Source organism: Rhamphochromis longiceps, linkage group LG1 (assembly GCF_057381845.1).
Source record: "Rhamphochromis longiceps isolate RC_006_pf linkage group LG1, R_longiceps_female_GT1.1, whole genome shotgun sequence".
NCBI lineage: Eukaryota > Metazoa > Chordata > Actinopteri > Cichliformes > Cichlidae > Rhamphochromis > Rhamphochromis longiceps.
In genome coordinates this window covers 10,054,057-10,071,048 of record NC_140557.1, presented here as the reverse complement: position 1 = coordinate 10,071,048, position 16,992 = coordinate 10,054,057, and the positions used below count along the sequence as shown (strand labels likewise).

The window sequence follows — 16,992 nt, the reverse complement described above, 5'->3', positions numbered from 1 at the left end:
TGGGGAACCCTACCAACATCGTTCCATCTTTTCCAGGGTTACCTCCCAGAGAGCATGTTTGACAGGATCCTGACTGGACCCATTGTTCCAGAGGAGGTAAGTCGGCGTGGACGGCGACCTAAGAATCCTTTGGCCAAGGCAGCGGCAGCTGCAGCTGCAGCGGCAGGAGCACCACCTAACCCGGCAGCCTCGGCACTAGGTTTGAACCCACTGCTGGCAAACGGCCTCCTCTCTGGAATGGACCTCACGAGTCTGCAGGCCTTCCAGCAAAACCTCCAGAATTTACAGTCCCTGCAGCTCACTGCAGGCCTGATGGGGCTGCCGTCTGATGCTAGTAACCTGGCTGCAAGTAACTTGGCTGCCATGTTTCCCATGATGCTGTCTGGTATGGCTGGACTGCCAAACCTCCTCAGTATGGGCAGCTTGCTTGGGAAGCCTGCTCAGGAAGCTGCAGGAGGCTCTGAAGAGAAAACAAAGGGAATAACCAGCGGTGGGACAGGAGAGCCAACTGCCTCTAAAGCCCCCTCTCACACCTCAGACACCAAAGGAGAAAGGACAGAGGGCTCAAACACGACTCCTTCCTCCACTTCCAGCTCTGCTTCCTCTTCCTCCGCCACACAAAGTGCTTCAGCTGCCTCTGCAGCCTCCAGTCAGCCACTGTCTCTTAACCCCTTGTTACTCTCCAGTATGCTTTACCCAGGGACGCTTCTCACTCCAGGCCTTAACCTTCCTGTGTCCACCACACAGCCACAGAGCTCAAACAGTGACCCCACCCTTCCAACTGCTCCTCCTCTACCTTCAGTTTCCCAGTCATCACATCAGGAGACAGAGCAGCCAGAGGGAGACAAGGATGGAGAGGAGGAAGACGAGCTTTTGGAAGACGCTTTGGATGAGGGGGAGGAGGAGGAAGAGGATGAATCCATAGAACAAAAGGATAACAGTGGTCCTGAAGGTTCAGGGAAAGCAGAGTCTTCTTCATCAGAGTCTGGGAGCTCTTCCTCATCCTCGGACGATTCAGACTCAAGTGATGAGGACTGATCCTACAAATATATAAATATAAATTTATTTATGTATTGCCTAGAAATGTATACATATATTCACATATATATATGGATTTTCCAGCACTTCTGTTGTGATTTCTTTACATGTAAATACAAGAACTAACTACAATGTTCTGTAATAAAGACTACAAAAACCTTTAAAAAAGAAATAAAAAAATAGGAAAAACTGACCTAAAGAAACTGAAATAAAATGTCAATGTTTGTTCACAAGGTACAGTCTTGTTTTGAGACATTTTGCATGTCAGACTTTAGTAGATTTCTGAACTCTGAACTTGTACCATGCAATTATTGCAACAAAAAAGGCATTATTGTAATTATGTCAGGATTAATTTTATTAAAAGAAGTAAAACTACATCAACACGCTCTTTGAGCTGTACTATTAATATATTTTGATTGTCAGGGGTGTGGGGAATGACACTTGACAAACACTTTGGGTTCTCTTGTAAATAGTACTTTTACAGGTTCGTTGACACTTATGCTTTGCAGATCATACATTGGATATGTCAGCAATAACTTGGGCAGCTAATGAATGTCACTGAAGCTGTAGATTCTCTGTCTGCCATGTTCCACCCGAGTGCACAACTCTCACAAACCTGTCAAATACCTTCATATCATCTTGAAGAGGTTATTTATCACTTCTCCTTGTCCAGGTAGGAAATGATTCCTTCCTTAGTAAGGACTTGGAAAAATGGTAAAATTATTATTTTTCCAGACGTACACAAGCTTAAATCTGTCTTTCAAAAAAAAAGAAGTTAAACATAATTCATTTCTCTACTGTCTGACTTTACATTTTAATATTCACCATCACCTTACAAACATGCCACAGCATGTTCAAGGCGCACTTTAGCCACCAACAGTAGGCATTCACATTCACCTGCACATCTCTTAATTATAACTAAAAGCTCCTTGAGCTGCGGTAACAGAGAAAAACCTTCTACTGTGTGCCAAAAAACTGCCCTTTGACCCTTGGCGGTCTTGACAGAGTTGTTTGGTCTTTGTAGTGTTGATGGATATTATTTCTACAACCCCGATGTATTTGACTGAATCTTACCTCAACTTTGCTAAATGGATTGGCTTCACTGTGCAAATGTACATGTGCATGGGTGTGTGTGTGATCTGTCAATGTACACAATGTTCTCATCTCTGCTGGAATGTGTGTCAGAGGCCTTTTTTGATTTTATTTTAAATGAAACCTTCCTCTGTGTTTTGCTTCCTGAGCTGCTCCTCTCGCCGCATCCATAACTCACCAGGCTGTATGTTAGGTGGTGGTGTGGGGGCTGACAGGCTATGAGACGTAAAAAACCGCATTGCTGTTGTTTTTTTGGTTTTTTTGTCGTTTTGTTTTTTTAATACCGTCAAAAATTTCTCTTTGGAAATTTGGAGGATTCAAGTGCTTGATGATACGCATTGCATGGCAACCTGTGTTCCTACAAAGCCCATGGGGCACAAGCACAAGTTAGTTCAGTTCCTGGCTAAGATTGTAGTATCACTGTCATTGTCTAAGTATTAAATTTTACGCAGTGCCACACGGGTTAGCTTCAGGAAGGGCTCAATAATAGCTTTTGTTGCTGGGAGTTTTCAGCGCTGTCTTGATTTATTTCACTTCACCCTCAACTCTGTTTTCTGACGAACAGAGCTTCAGATAGATGTAGAAGTGCCCTTATCCTGTACCTCACTCTCTTTCATTCACCGCTCACATCTACGCTCACTATCCATGCTTGTGTGTTTTGCTCAGCATCCGTGCACATGTCCATTTTAAACCTGTAACCAGGATATACACACAAACACTGGAGTTCACTCGAACCGAAGTACCTTTTTGTAAGTCTCTCTCAGCACAACCGTGCTTGCTCTAGGACTGCTGTTACACAGTGGACTGTTAGATACACAAATTATTTCCGAGGTGAGGTTTCTGTTTGGGCTGAGGGTGACAGCCCGCTGAAAAACCTGTTTAGTTCTTAAGTGTAGCTGTAGCATTTTTCTCCGTGGGTTCAGACATGAACAAAGACTGAAGACATGCCTGATTTCTAATGTTGCTTTAATGTGGTTTTCTTGTATGCCTGTTATATATAGACCTCGTCATGGGTTTGCTTGCAATGCAATTGCATTTTTTCTTTTTTAATTATTATTACTAACAGTACGGTATTTTTCTATGTCTGAGCAATGAACTTAAACATGCCACTGTCATTTTGTATATCTGCACCTCTACGCTCTTTAAACTTGTAGTGCCCTTATGCAAACACCCAGCCACTGCTACATCTGCTGTAGGTGACTGACTGATGACTTTTGCTACTTTTTGTTGCCCCGCAGCGATGGATTGATGACTGTGTTAATCCTCGTTAAGAGATAAATGTAGACACAAGATGGGACTTCTCGCTTTCATTGCTTTCCTTCCTTTTTTTCCTTCTTTTTGTAGAGGTTATATTGTATACAGACCTTGAAAGCACTGCTTGCTGCTAAAGAGGCTGTGCTGAATCTGCATTAAACACAGACACAAGAAAACAATGACCAATATGCAAGAGGAACGACAAAACACACTACTGCTGTACAGGGAGGTTTTCATACATGTAATCACTGAGATGACAAAACTACCATCATGGGGTTTGTATTTTTATTTCAAGCTTGATAGTATCCTAAATGTCACCCTGGTCAGTTTGTGTCTTTTTCTTTCTTTTCTTTTTTTTTTCTTTCTTTCTCATTGGACAGTTGATATATTTGCAAGTTGTGGTCTGTGTAGTCAAAATAATTCTTAATGTAGTGCAGGAAAACACGTCTTAAAAGTCATTTGTAATTTATTGGATTACTTTCTATGAAGTTCTATAGAGGAAATTGAGGTTTAATTATTTTTATTAAACATATTCTTCTGACTATCAATTAAGTGTGCCTTTTACTTTGTCCCAGGGACTTTTTGAAGAATTCAGTTATATCAAGGAGTTGACCGCTTTGTCTTGAATCCTTTAAAAAAATTGTACAGGTATATATCAAATTTTTGTTCAGCATCACAACACATGCAAAAATACGTGTGTGTGTGTGTGTGTGTATTTGTGTAGCCTCAACATTAGTTTAGTTACACACATACTGCAGCAGGGCACTAGCTCACAGTAACACACAATGATGAAGCAGTGAGCACCCAAACTGTTAGGCCGTAGAGCAAAGACACAACAGGTAAGTATGTGTGACTGAAATAATGCAGTAGGAAAAACATAGTTTTGTTGTTAATATTCTAGATGAGGCTTGATAATTTATTTCACTCCCAAGTATTTTCTTAAAAAAACAATTACATATTTCCTTGTGATTTTTTTTTTTAAAATATTCAATTTACTGCTTATTTAATGGATCCATTTGCACATAAACACTGCATAAACGTTAGTAGACACAGAACTCTAGTGCCCATATTGTTCCAGCAATGTTGGAAATGAACAAGGCTACATACCAAACTCTTGCAGCAGAGGGCCTTTCTTCACTGCAAGTCCTTCTTTTCTCCTCAGGGTGGTGCTCAGTGACCTGTTTAACTGCTTCTACTGCTGTTTGGCACTTATCTTAGCAACCAGACCAGATGACAAGTTGAGGCTTGTCTAATGTGAGAGGCCAATGGGCTGAACTTCCTCACCCTGCAGAGCAGCAGGTTGGCTGCACTGAATCATGCTGCATTGCTCTGCTGCTACTAGACAAACACACAGGAGAGATTTTTAAGAGCAGAAGTCTGTCAGTTTGACCTAACACCATCCCAGAAGAGCCACTGACACTGGTGAGTGACTTTGATCCTGGTTTATGAGTTTTGTTTTCTTGAGCTACGTTGAAAGTTCCACAGAGATAATAAACTGCACTGGAAGTCAGCTGACTATTTGGAGTAAAATGCAACAGTTACACGATCTGCTTCAGTGTTCCTAAAAGCTGCAGAATAAAAGAATCCTCTGCACACATTAACCATCTATATAGCTATTTTTCAGCAGGCTTTAATGCACTGAATAACAAAGTCTGATTATAAACCAAGATAAAGGCAATGTTTAGTTTAATTCTCTTTAAGGGACTAGCACATGTTAGAAAGTGAAAGTAGGCCTATTTTCACTTAGCATGAGTTGCATGTGAGTTGACTTGAGTGGAGTCCAGTCCAGAGGAAACAGGAAATGGGTGTGATTTAGATATTGTGCCAGCTTTTAGCAAAATTAAAACAGCAAACAAACATGCAGAAAACACATCTGTGGTGTTTTTAAATCGACACCGTGCTTTCAGGATCTTCCTGCTAAAGATAACAAGATAGGGTGTGATTCATATTTATGAGAAGCTGCATGCATATTGATGCTTCCAACTTCCTGTTTGTCTCTTCTGAGATGCAGCAGCTGGAAGTCCGTCAGAATGAGACACAACTTGATGTTTTAAGATGCCATTGGACTGATATCAGCATTTGGACTAAAATTTGGAGTGCACGATGAGAGTTTTTCTTGCCATTTTACCTCACCACATGGAATACGCATCAGACAGCTGCTGCTTCAACCAACACGAACAGTAAGTTGTGAGCAAATCTGGAACACAGAGAATCAAAAGGCATCCATTAAGCTGCAATGATCACAAAAGTATATAGAAATGTCCTTATGTTGGAGATTAAGCAAAAGGTCAGAATTAAACTAATTCTGGTTCTGATTTTGTCTTGTTAGTGGGGGGAAAAGTATAGCCACATGAAAGGAAATATTAGGAAATCACAATAGTAATGTTGAGTGTGACGTGCTCTACTCTGAAAACCTTATGGCACATTTTTGAGCAAAACTGCTTCTTATCCACCTACAGTGTCATCCGCAGTCATTGTAGACTGACTCAGCACAGGCAGTAATAAACAGCACATGTGAGAATGGTTAGAGGAACAGAGTCTCGTTCAGGCTGGTGGTAGCACACAAAGAGACTGTAAAAAGAAGAGGGGACTTTACCGCGAGGGGACGGAGTATTCAATTCTCAGCAGATCGAACCATGCTTTGAAACACACTTTTTAGAGATTAACAGTCAACATTATCCACCATTATTATTCACGTGACCCAAGGATGGTTCAGTATTTAACTTATTATTTCCTCATGAGTCTTCTCTGGCATCTAAAATATTCTTGTTGTTACACGACTTGCCAAATTGACAGTTGCCCTGCACAGGGAAACTGAGTTTGAGATGTTTTTCTTAGGTTTTCAGTATGTGAGGTGCACAGGAACAAAAGTGACTATTCACAGCTGCCTCAGAGCAGGAAGTACACATGAGTCACTAAAGGCAAATGAACAGAGTGGGAAAGTGGTGCTGTCAACAAGACCACCAGGCCATCTAATGCATCCATAACAAGAAAGGCAGCAGCAAATATAAAACTCCAGGTGTAAGACCATAGTTTGACGTTTCTGTAAATAAGCTGGCTTTTGGGCACCCTTCCCAGTAAAATCCATCACCAGTCAGTATTAACTATATATTCTCCATTTGTCCATTAACAGGCTTAAAAGTGTGGTTTTATTTTTTTTTTTTTTTTTGAGACACAATTGTTGCAGTCCATTAACAAACAGCTAGCTTTATAGCAGTGTAGCTGTAAGTGGACTGGTACTTATTTAGTACCGTTTACTAATTTGAACATTCAAAACACTTTCTACTAAAAGTCTAATTCATCCAGTCACACAAAATCATGCAGTGCTTTTATGTGTTCCTACGTACTTTTATCTAACATTCTCACAAACTCACTCCAACAGATGAAAGTTGGGATTCAGTATCTTTCACAAGGATACTTCGACACATGACCAGGAGGAGCCGGTGTTCTGGGAATCCGTCCTACCTGGCAAACCATCCTACCTGTTGTTTCTGCGCATGCGCACAACACCGGACATCCCTCCCTGGAATTCCAATTAGTAGCGGACCCACTCTACCACCTGAGCCACAGCCCCGTTCAGTTGCTTTTAGGTTAGTCGTTGTCAAAAGGTTGCGTGTATTTTTCTAGTTATTTGCCTACAGTGAGGGGTTTTTAACCTATGCAAACATGATCCTCTAAAATAGTAAGTAGCTCAACTGGATGTAAGGTGATTGCTGATTGGTGGACAAGCCAACTGGAAAAGAATGGGGGTGAAAGTGGAACAGTAAAAGTGCCAAAATTCATCAAAGCTCAAAAATACAGAATTGAAGCAGACAAGGGTCTGCAGTGGACGCTTTTGAATATTTCTAACACTTGGTTTTCCTTCAGTACTTTGTATGTTGTAACATCGTCACTTGCACAGACCAACAACAGCGCAAGCAAGAGTCGCACACACATTGATTGTACCACAAATGTTGGACACTGCCTCCCTGTGGCAAAACACACTCACTGCAGCTCGCTATGGTCTGCCAGCACACCGTCCAATAGAGAACCACGTTGAGCCATTTAGAATGAAAATGATTAGTTGACACTGATGATGATGCAGTTATCTGGTGCGTGATAAGCAGCTGCTTAGTCTGCCTATGCCTCAGGTCCTCGTACAAGTTAATATTTTCAATTATGATTCATGCAAAGTTACCTCTAGTTTGTAAACAAAATGTGTATTTTTTTCACTCCATGTTTAGGTGTCCATTTGATTCCTGCTCTGACTCTCATCCTGTGTGAGTGAGGAGGTCACCATGGCAACTGTGCCACAGGGGATTGTGGGAAAGCCAAGGTTTGGCCCTAGTGACTGTCTGATCGCAATGTTGAGGTTAGCCCTGCAGTTACAAAGCATTACTGACTCACACAGTGTTTATCTGTGTAGGCTGTGTGTATGTCAACCTGATACTGATACTCGCAGCACTAATAGCTGCAATAAAGCACAACGCGCCTCAGATCTTTCATCAGTCTGCCTCACACACTGTACAAATGTGGCTAGATCAATTTAACAGCTACATAGTGTAGTTAACATCTGGTGTTTTGCTAAAAGGCACTGAGGGTGTGGTCAAGATCAATAATGTGTAAGCACACAGAGCTGATAAAGTTTCTGTACTGGGAATTCTTTAATATAGTTTCTACTGTTGTAAGCAAGAGCTTTAAAAAACACACGTGTGGCATTTCATTTACAGTTTAGAACTTACACCTCCACTTTATGCCAATGGCAGAATATTGTTGAATTACATTTTCCATTTCCTTTTGTGCTGCTCAAATTTCTGTGACGATGCCTTGGATTCAGGGCTTGCTCCAGAGATTCGACTGAGGCGATTGAAACAAGACTGAAATGCATGCTGCAAATGTTTCTACAGCATTACAGGGATGACGGGGGAAATGAGAAGACCAAAGGTACAGTGATGATTTTACAGTGGAATGTGGCCTTCAGCGTGTATCTGGTTGATAGCCGAAATTCTTATGATTAGAGAGCAGGCTGTCTTTTGATAGCAGGTGTGAAATTCTGGAATAAAGCCCGTGTTGTTGATACGTGCCAAAAAATAATCTATCTAATATTGTTCACAGAGTTGGCAGCAAAGTGCTGCTACGAGGCAGGGGTTTGGTATCACAGAATCTTGGAGAGCCTGATCAGTCAAGAGAGGAAAAGGCTGGGCTTCAGTGACATCTCAGTAAGTGCACGCCATCTGGTGGCCAAAGATGGAACTGAGCTTTGACCATATTAACTGAGCAGTCACAGATAAATGTCTCACAGCACCTGTGATCTCATAACTTATGTATTTTATTTATTTTGAGTCATCTTTGAAGTAAAGCAGCTGGTGCTTGTAATGCATGTAAAACAGGTGTGTTTGATGCAGGGCATCTTGGAGCATGATCTTTTCCAGCGCTGTCTGGTGGCCTGTTGCTTGGAGATCGCTGTAACCTCAAACAGCTTACCATGTGACTTCCCGCTGCTCCTTCAGATCCTCAAACTGGAACCATACCACTTTTGGAAGGTACTTTGTTTTTGCCATATACTGTACACTTAGTGATACAGTAACATTTAGTCTGTGATTTGAATGCTCCCTCTTTTGTTTTTCTTTGTTCTCACAGGTGATTGAGCCTGTTTGGCGGGTTGGGTCAGGCTTGCCTCACTATGTGGTCACACACCTCATCCAAGTGGAAGAAAAGGTTTTGGAGAACTTGGCTTGGATCAGCGACTCACCACTGTGGGATGAAATCACACCCAACGAGGGCCATATGCCCACCTGCCAGCAGGTTTGGAATAACACAAATACTCTTTGCCTGACATCATAAATGATCAATATTTGGAAATTTTATAACATATCCAAAGCAATTAAATTTTTCTTTGAGCAGTTCGGGTTTTAATGAGAGTTTTGCCTTGTGTCAAATGTAGGTAATGCATCCAAATAGGCTTGAAGGTCCAATGCAAACGGATCCAGGTGTGCCGAGAGGTATTAACACAGTGCACTAAAGACTCATTTTAAATAAAACCATTCCCTGCAAACTGTTTACACTATTACTATAGATTGAGTGGTAAACTATTTTTGCCAGTAGATGTCAGTTTGGGGATGAACCACTCAGCCAGGACAGAGCAGCAGTGTTCCCCATCAGCTATAAACAGACAAGAGAGATGCAGCTCCCTCCATCTGTTTGCTCGGAAGGTCAGTTCTATATCATGCGTACAGTTGCCATTGTTGTTATATGGCATGTTTAGTGTGGTCATGTCTGTCTTTATCTCAGGTTTACAGCTTGATGGCCAAGCGTCTGAGGGAGCTGTGTTCCACGCTGGAAATATCTGATGAGCTGCGATTAAAGATCTGGACCTGCTTTGAGTATTCCTTGGTCCACTGCTCTTGTCTAATGGAAGACCGTCACCTGGACCAACTGCTCATGTGTGCTATCTACATCATAGCAAAGGTGGGTTTTAAAAGATACTATTAAAACCCACCAGAATCTGCTAAAATAATGTAAGACAATGCAACTGGAAAATGCAAGTGGTTGTCTCAGAGAAGATGAATAATAAACTTTAAACAATTCTTAGGGAGTGAGGAATACATTTAAATGTTCAGGGTGGGCTAAGATATACCAGCATTTTGCAGATGATGACTAATGCAGTACCAGCAAGATGTAGGTAGGGAGAACAGCAAACAGAGAGACGGTGCAGTAAATCAAAGCCACAGTAAATCATAATGGCCAGACTTCTTAGACCTCTGATGTTGGACACCTGCCCCAAATTGAGTCCACCCTGACCACGGAGAAGTAAAACCTTCAGGGAGGTTTACAGATTTACAGTTTTATGGAAAAGAACTACTTGGTGTTTAAATAAAATTAAAGACTGTTGTGAGGGCACTTGACAGCTGAAAAAGTTTTTATCGCTTTTCACTGACATGAAATTAAAGGAAAACTGTATTTGTAATCCTAAAAAGAATCCATGTTGGTAATGCATGGACTTCATTGGAAAACACATACTCAGCAGTTAAGTGGTGGCATTTGCCTTTACAGATTACCAAGATGGAGATACCCTTCAAACAGATAATGAAATGCTACAAGTCACAGCCACGTGCCAACAAAAGTGTAAGTTTCTTTTATTTTGGTTTTTATTTTTTGCTGTCTTTAGTATACAGCTGTGAATTAACAAAATATAGCGATACAGGTTGAAACGTGTATCAGCTGGGCCCACTTATTCCAAGATTCCATCAGTTTTAGCGACATTCTGTTTTGTGTTTATCATCAAATGTTTTAATGTTAACAGGTACATTTTTTAAATAACTGTGACAATATCATTATACCTGCTTTACATGAGCATTTCAGTCTTGCAAGGAGGTTAGCAGGTTGACAGTAACAACTCAAAGCACTTGTTTCAGCATTTACCGTTTCTATCTGCAGGTCTGCAAAAACGTGCTGATTTCAGAAAGGATGGAGGAAAATTCTACCATTAAAAAAATCAGTAAGAAAGCTTTTAAATAAAAAAGTCATATATTTTAAATATTATGGAACACCTGTTTTAAAAAACACACTTACAAAATAGCCTTGTAATTACAGTAATGTACATAATGCGTCCCAATAAGTATTGAAAATGGGACTACACATTGCCCTCACTGCCATCGTAGCTTTATATGTGTAATGCATGCTCACATGCTTGCAATCCACTGTGGGCAAAGAAATGCGCATGTATTGTTAGCTGGCTATGTGGCTCGGAAACAGTGGCACTGGTGGTGGTAGAGTTAAAGAAAACGAATGCAGCATGTGTTGTGTTAGATCCAAATAAAGTACTATACAGAGGTAGAACTCATAGCAATGCCTCATTGCACAAGAAAAATGACACCCATCAAGTTACCAAATGATTCACTTACAACATTTTACCTGCATTATATCCATTATCCCAGAGTAATTCCACAGTGATAAGTAACTTTTTATTATATTGTTGATTATAGATACCGGAAAGCACAGCAGCACTATCCTAACCCCCAACACACCATCAACACATTATCCAAGACCTGGGCAGGAGGAACGGGGCAATCTCATCCATTTTTACAACCAGGTCTACACGACAAAGATGCAGCATTTTGCCAAACAGTTTGCTCAAACCTCATTAGTAAGTGAACATTTTTTTCTTTTTTCTGAGCTGACGTCACAAAACTAAGAACTCAGTAAAAATGGGAAATGTTTATTTTCCATGTAATGCTTACACTTCATTTCTTGTCCAGCGAGACACCCCTCCTTTGTCTCCATACCCTCGACAGTGGAAAGCATCTCCTCGCTGTTATCAGCTGTCCAACAGCCCGTCCATCTCCATTTCACCATACAACACAGAAACCCCTTCCCCTCACAGAACTGGGCTCTGCTACTACTTCAACTCAAGTCCTCCAGAGGTGTGTGGATATAGTGTTTTTGTTTTCACATGATTGTCTTAAAAAATTTTGTGTGTTGGGGTACAATCTAGGCTGAATACATTTTACATTCCTATTTTGGAAATGATTTAGTGAATAAAAATGTTTGACTTTGCTCGCACACAGTAGAATATTATTTTCCTTTTGTTCACAGCTTCTGCGTGAGATCAACAACATGATCAAAACGGGCAGGTCACCAAACATGCGATGCTACGCGGTATCACTGGATAGAGATGAGGAAGGAGATGGATCCTCAGCCAAGAGGCTTCGTTTGGATGGGCAGTCAGCCTGGCAGAGACGACTGAGAAATGTGTTCAATGATCGCATTACAAGAATGAACCAGGACCAGGTCTAGCTTATTCCAGCTAACAGGCCTAACCTCCACTCCGATGGAAGTAAAGCACACATTTACTTCTTGACAAATTCTCTGTCAGCTCAAAGGACTAAATTTCCGTTGCTTGGCTCTTTTGTTTGGAACCATTTTTTTTCTGATACCATAAGTCATGTGTGAAGGTCTGTGAATAAGCCACTTTATCCCCAGCACAGTAATAGAAGACTGGTCATCCTGGGTTGCTGCCTGATGGAAGTGTCCTTCATGATATTGTATGAATTTAAAGAAAGACAAGGCTGCAAAGTGCCCAGTGAGTTTTTCTTAGATAAAAAAAAGGACTGAGACAGGACTTTAGCAACTAAAAGGCAGATTAGTTAGTGTTTGTCTGCATCCACAGGAATTAATATTTACAGTAATATGAAAACATAAATGTATCCACAAATGCATCCAATAGACATTTGGGCAAAAAGTTTTTTTTCTGCACAAATTTAACAATTCTGTTAAAAAAAGTGTAACTTAGGCCTCTGAAGCTAATATAACAAAACAAAATTTTGATTTAGTCATTTTTGCATAATTAGAACATTTATATAATTATAGTTCGTTATCTTAATGACTTAAATCTCACATAATAATAATAACATGGTACCTTTACATGTATGCAAAATGTTTTATTTATTTTAAATGTTTCAATGAACATTTTAAACTCAATTTTTGGTGGATTTTCCAGCATGCTCATCACTGTCCTGTTGAAAGATTTCAACTCAAGGTTATCTTAAAGCATATTTTAAATTTCATTCTCACTTCATAGTTGTATGACTGCAAATTGCCAGGTCCCAGAGGCAGCAAAGCATTCCCATAACCATAATATATCCACACACGTACTGTTATCATGGCTATGTTAGATGTGCCTTAGTAGCCTTGGTCTTTGCCTTTATGTTAACTATAAAAATACAGCTTTGCTGTTTTGGGCATTCCTGTTATGCAGGTCAAGTTTTTGCACTGTTTACAACACAAAGAGTTCACCGCAGATCCTCTGATGAAAGCTTGGGGTCTTTGGAGACTTGCATGATTTGCTGAGACAACCCATTATGGACAATTTGGCAGCTATTTATTTTTTTAAATTTAGCTAAATTTAGCTACAAGATTTTTTTTAGATGATTTGCAGAATTATTGATTTAAATTAACTGGGGAACACCAAACCCTGGATGTCTGAGGTTAAAATAAGACTTATTACTCTCTAAGAAGAGTCTAATAACTGACACCATATTTGAAGGCCCTGTGTGATTAATTTGAGGATGTACTCATTTGTTCTCACTAGACTGATCTGTTTTTTATGTTTGACTTACTTTTGGAATTTTGAGTGTACATACTAACATTAACTCCAGTCTATGACTTGCATGAATACTGAAGTTTGAAGTGATTTGATTCTGACTGCATATTGGTGATACTAGGGGTTTGATGCATACCACTCTAAATTAATTTAAAGTTGTTTTTACATTCAACTTATCGCAAAACTATTGAGGATAAACTAAAGTAAGACTTTTGCAAAAATAATAAATGAAAAGTGCTGTTACAGTAGCAGAAACTTGCACTGGTCAACATAAATGTAGAAGCTAAAACAAATTCAGTCTCAATAAATCTTTAAAAATCCAGTCAGCAGTTTTAGCCACCGTTTATTACAGACTGAGTATCACAGCTGATTCAACAGGACATCAATCAAAAACTGCATGGTGATTTTATTAAAGCTCTTTTCCAAACAGAAAAGTGTTTTGCTTTTGAGATTTATTGCGCAGAATGATACATGTGTCAGTTGACAGAAGTTGGCTTTATTATCATCTGCTGATGCAACAAAGTTTCTTTAAATCTGAGTTTAACAATAAGTAGGTATTACCGAGCTTTTGAAGACACGTGACCACTAACCACAAGATTTTAACTTGATGACAATTAATAATGTGGGATCAAGTGAACCCCTCAGCAAACAACCCATCATGAAGGGGGGAAATGAGCAGTCCTCAGTTGATTGCAAATGGTTGGAGGTTAGTGGCAGTCGCTGGGAAAATGATTGCTAATATCCCAGTCATGCAGGCCTACAGATTAGTCAGTGACATCCTGTCAACTACCTGTTGCTAGGAAAAATGTCTATTTCCCAACCAGTTCAGTGCAGCGCCTTCTTTGCAACCAATTTCACCCAGTGAGGACCAGAAACCTCCAAGAAACACTGCCAACCAGTGCAACATCATGTAAAAAACTAGGGTTTGGCAATGGAACAGATGCCTTTCTATTTCTATAGAATTTTTCAAATTTCAGTTCAGCCGCAGTTCTGTTTGTGGAGATTTTTATTTTGCTAATTTAATCTGCGTCCTTGAAAAATTTAATTGGTAACTAATTTGTGCTATTCCTGAATAGCACCACAATATACTGCCTCTTTCCTTTTTGTTATGTTGTGTTACATCGAGAGTTAACGTGCGATTTCAAAGGTGGGGTAACCCTCAGCTGTAGCACTTCAGCGACGGAATAACTTAGAAATACGTAACGTAAGAATTCCTGTGGTTAGCTCCAGTAGAGTTTACTGTGTCCAGAATAGGACCAGTTGCTTACTGGTCTTTGTGGATTTAGGCAGTTAAATATAGAAAGATATGAGCAAACCCCTAGACACAATAAAGCTAGTATATAAGGTCAAATTTAGTGAATGAATCTAAACAGCATCATCCCCTTAAATTTAATTTAATGTCGGCCACCCTTGACATTCTTAACTTCCCAGTGACCGTGCACACCACAGCCTGCTCTGCACCATCCAGCATATCACAATACTGTAAACTTTACAACAATGCAAATTAACCACTTTAACCTGTAAATTAAACCAATTTTCAAAGAGTTTGAAAGACACTTCACAAAAAGATAATTCAGAAACATGTCATGTATAGATCCAATATCTAAAAAAAAAAGATTTTTTTTAAATTCTAACTTTTCTGATCACAAGTTGTTGACTTTTACACCTGTTTCTTTCTGCTCTATAAAGTTTGATGTAAATTGGATTTTGTGAAATGACAATGGCTAAAACTCCTCCAAGGGAATCAAAACACAAATTTTTCCACTGTGGAAAAGTCAGTAACCATAGCTACTCTGTGATTGACACACAGCCCACTTCAGTGTTTATCAGTAACCATGTTTTGCTTCAGAGTTAATTCTCAACCACTGTCGCTTAGGGATGTATTTGCAAAAAGGCAATGTGATACAACAGACAAAGGACTGTAAAATAAACCAACAAAGTTAACACAACAGGAAGTCATATAGTTGCCATGGAGAACAAATGCACCTGAGCCCACAACACACAAGTTTTAAGGTGACGACCAGGATTTTGACACTTCATACTCCTGTGGACAACCATCAGCTGAACGACACGCTGCACACTCTCAAATTTTGAAAAATCATGGGCTGCAACACAAGTAGGGGGGCCACAGTGGTTGACCCTTCTGAAAAGCCAGAGGACAGGCCGAAAACTGCCACTTCCACCAAGCAGGCGCCTGCAGAGGAAACGAATGGAACAAAAGAAAAAGATGAAAAAACGAAGAGTTCCAGCTGAGCGCCACCTTTACACCGAACCTAACTCTTCTTCTTGTAAGAACATTTTTTCTTTAAATGTTATTCATAATCTGCCTTTAAGATTTTTAGTTATTACCTGACTATGTCCTTTCATTCTCCTTTTAGTTCTATCAATGAACAAGGATACAGCACCTCTCTGTAAAGTAAGCAATCTATGACCATTGCATAGGGGTCACTTTGATACAATTACCTCTGTAACTTGACCGCCGTGTCTTTCTGAAGCAGTTTGACGTGACAAATGGGCTGCATGGTGACTGAGAAGCGTTCTGTGGTGTCTGTGTTGGTGTGTGCACAGATTGGCCTGTCCGAGGGTGAAGGAGGACCTGTAAGCAGGATGAGGCGACGCTGCACTACTGTCCATCAACGTCTGTCATCTGGGCCAGGCACACATAATCAAATACGCACACTTCTCTAGAAATCCGACTCCTATTGTCAAAGTCTAGAAACTATTTTGTGATAAATATATCGTTTGGAGTATTACATTGCGTTGTCTTGAACCTCTGTTGCCTTTATGTTCTTTTTTAGGCGTCGTTTCCTGCGGCGTACCTTGCTTTGTTTTTTCACAATCATTTATTTTCATTCTCTTCTCCTCTTTACTTGCACTCACACACCTCTGGTCAGAGCTGATAGTTACAACACTCTCTTTTAAATGCTTCCAATACTGCTGTAGGCTAAAGCAGCAACTCTTTAAGACAGTCAACTTATGTGCTAGCTCTGTGTACCTTGCAGCTCTCAGCTAGATGGGATGCTCTGCATATGAGAGGGCTGCTACCGGTGTTCATTTGGACAGTCTTTATACAACAAATAACAAACTGCTGCCAAGAGCTGGATTGAGAAGACCTTCCAGAACTTTATGTTCCTTGCCACCAGGGGGCATAGAGACAGGGGAAACAGTTCCCTTTGCCGCCACCAGGGAGCAGGAGCGATCTTCCCCCGCTGCTGTGAGACGTCTGAGGCTGGTTCCATTTGCTGAAGACATTTAATCTGAAATATAGGTTGTAAGTTTATTACCAGTGAATGGAGCTGGAATGGAATAGCCATTTTACAAAGCCATATCAAAAATACCCATCTCAGAGGCAGTGGGAAATTACATGAAAATATTACCATTATACAAATGGAAAGTGTGATTGAATAATGCGCCGGAGAAGATAAATGAAAAGCACTTTGTTGGAAAACGTGGTACTAAATAGGTTTTTAATTTCAGTAGTGGGATAAAAGAAGCGCATTTTTACCCCATTTCACTGCCAATTGATT

At 40.2% G+C, this 16,992-nt stretch overlaps 2 protein-coding genes and 1 long non-coding RNA gene across 7 annotated transcripts in view; all 3 read left to right on the top strand.

Moving 5' to 3' along the window:
- Positions 1-3,684, top strand: part of chd9 (chromodomain helicase DNA binding protein 9) — a 75,807-nt gene extending 72,123 nt beyond the window's left edge. For all 5 annotated transcript variants that reach the window (XM_085427132.1, XM_085427084.1, XM_085427123.1 and 2 more), the window contains one exon: positions 37-3,684. In XM_085427132.1, the coding sequence (XP_085283258.1) occupies positions 37-1,038 (1,002 nt within the window). In that variant the 3' untranslated portion in view covers positions 1,039-3,684. The remainder of the gene's footprint in view (positions 1-36) is intronic.
- A 972-nt stretch (positions 3,685-4,656) lies between these two features.
- On the top strand, positions 4,657-13,915 carry LOC146678275 (retinoblastoma-like protein 2). Its single transcript, XM_085426974.1, has 16 exons — positions 4,657-4,806; positions 5,396-5,564; positions 6,767-6,974; positions 7,608-7,735; positions 8,201-8,307; positions 8,479-8,582; positions 8,769-8,906; positions 9,004-9,168; positions 9,308-9,365; positions 9,466-9,575; positions 9,655-9,831; positions 10,417-10,488; positions 10,801-10,861; positions 11,349-11,509; positions 11,622-11,786; positions 11,959-13,915. Exons 4-16 carry the CDS (start codon positions 7,662-7,664, stop codon positions 12,157-12,159), a joined length of 1,593 nt encoding a protein of 530 aa, XP_085283100.1. The 5' UTR covers positions 4,657-4,806; positions 5,396-5,564; positions 6,767-6,974; positions 7,608-7,661; the 3' UTR covers positions 12,160-13,915.
- A 1,541-nt stretch (positions 13,916-15,456) lies between these two features.
- Positions 15,457-16,160, top strand: LOC146678274 (uncharacterized). Its single transcript, XR_014912239.1, has 3 exons — positions 15,457-15,753; positions 15,844-15,881; positions 16,034-16,160. It is a non-coding gene; the product is annotated as an uncharacterized LOC146678274 (long non-coding RNA).
- Positions 16,161-16,992: the final 832 nt, after the last annotated feature.

Excerpts from the sequence above, each read along its gene's own strand:
- LOC146678275 (XM_085426974.1), top strand. The coding sequence starts at position 7,662 with ATGGCAACTGTGCCACAGGGGATTGTGGGAAAGCCAAGGTTTGGCCCT. Across the intron at positions 10,489-10,800 it reads AGCCACGTGCCAACAAAAGT|GTCTGCAAAAACGTGCTGAT; the intron begins GTAAGTTTCTTT and ends TTCTATCTGCAG. Across the intron at positions 10,862-11,348 it reads TTCTACCATTAAAAAAATCA|ATACCGGAAAGCACAGCAGC; the intron begins GTAAGAAAGCTT and ends TGTTGATTATAG.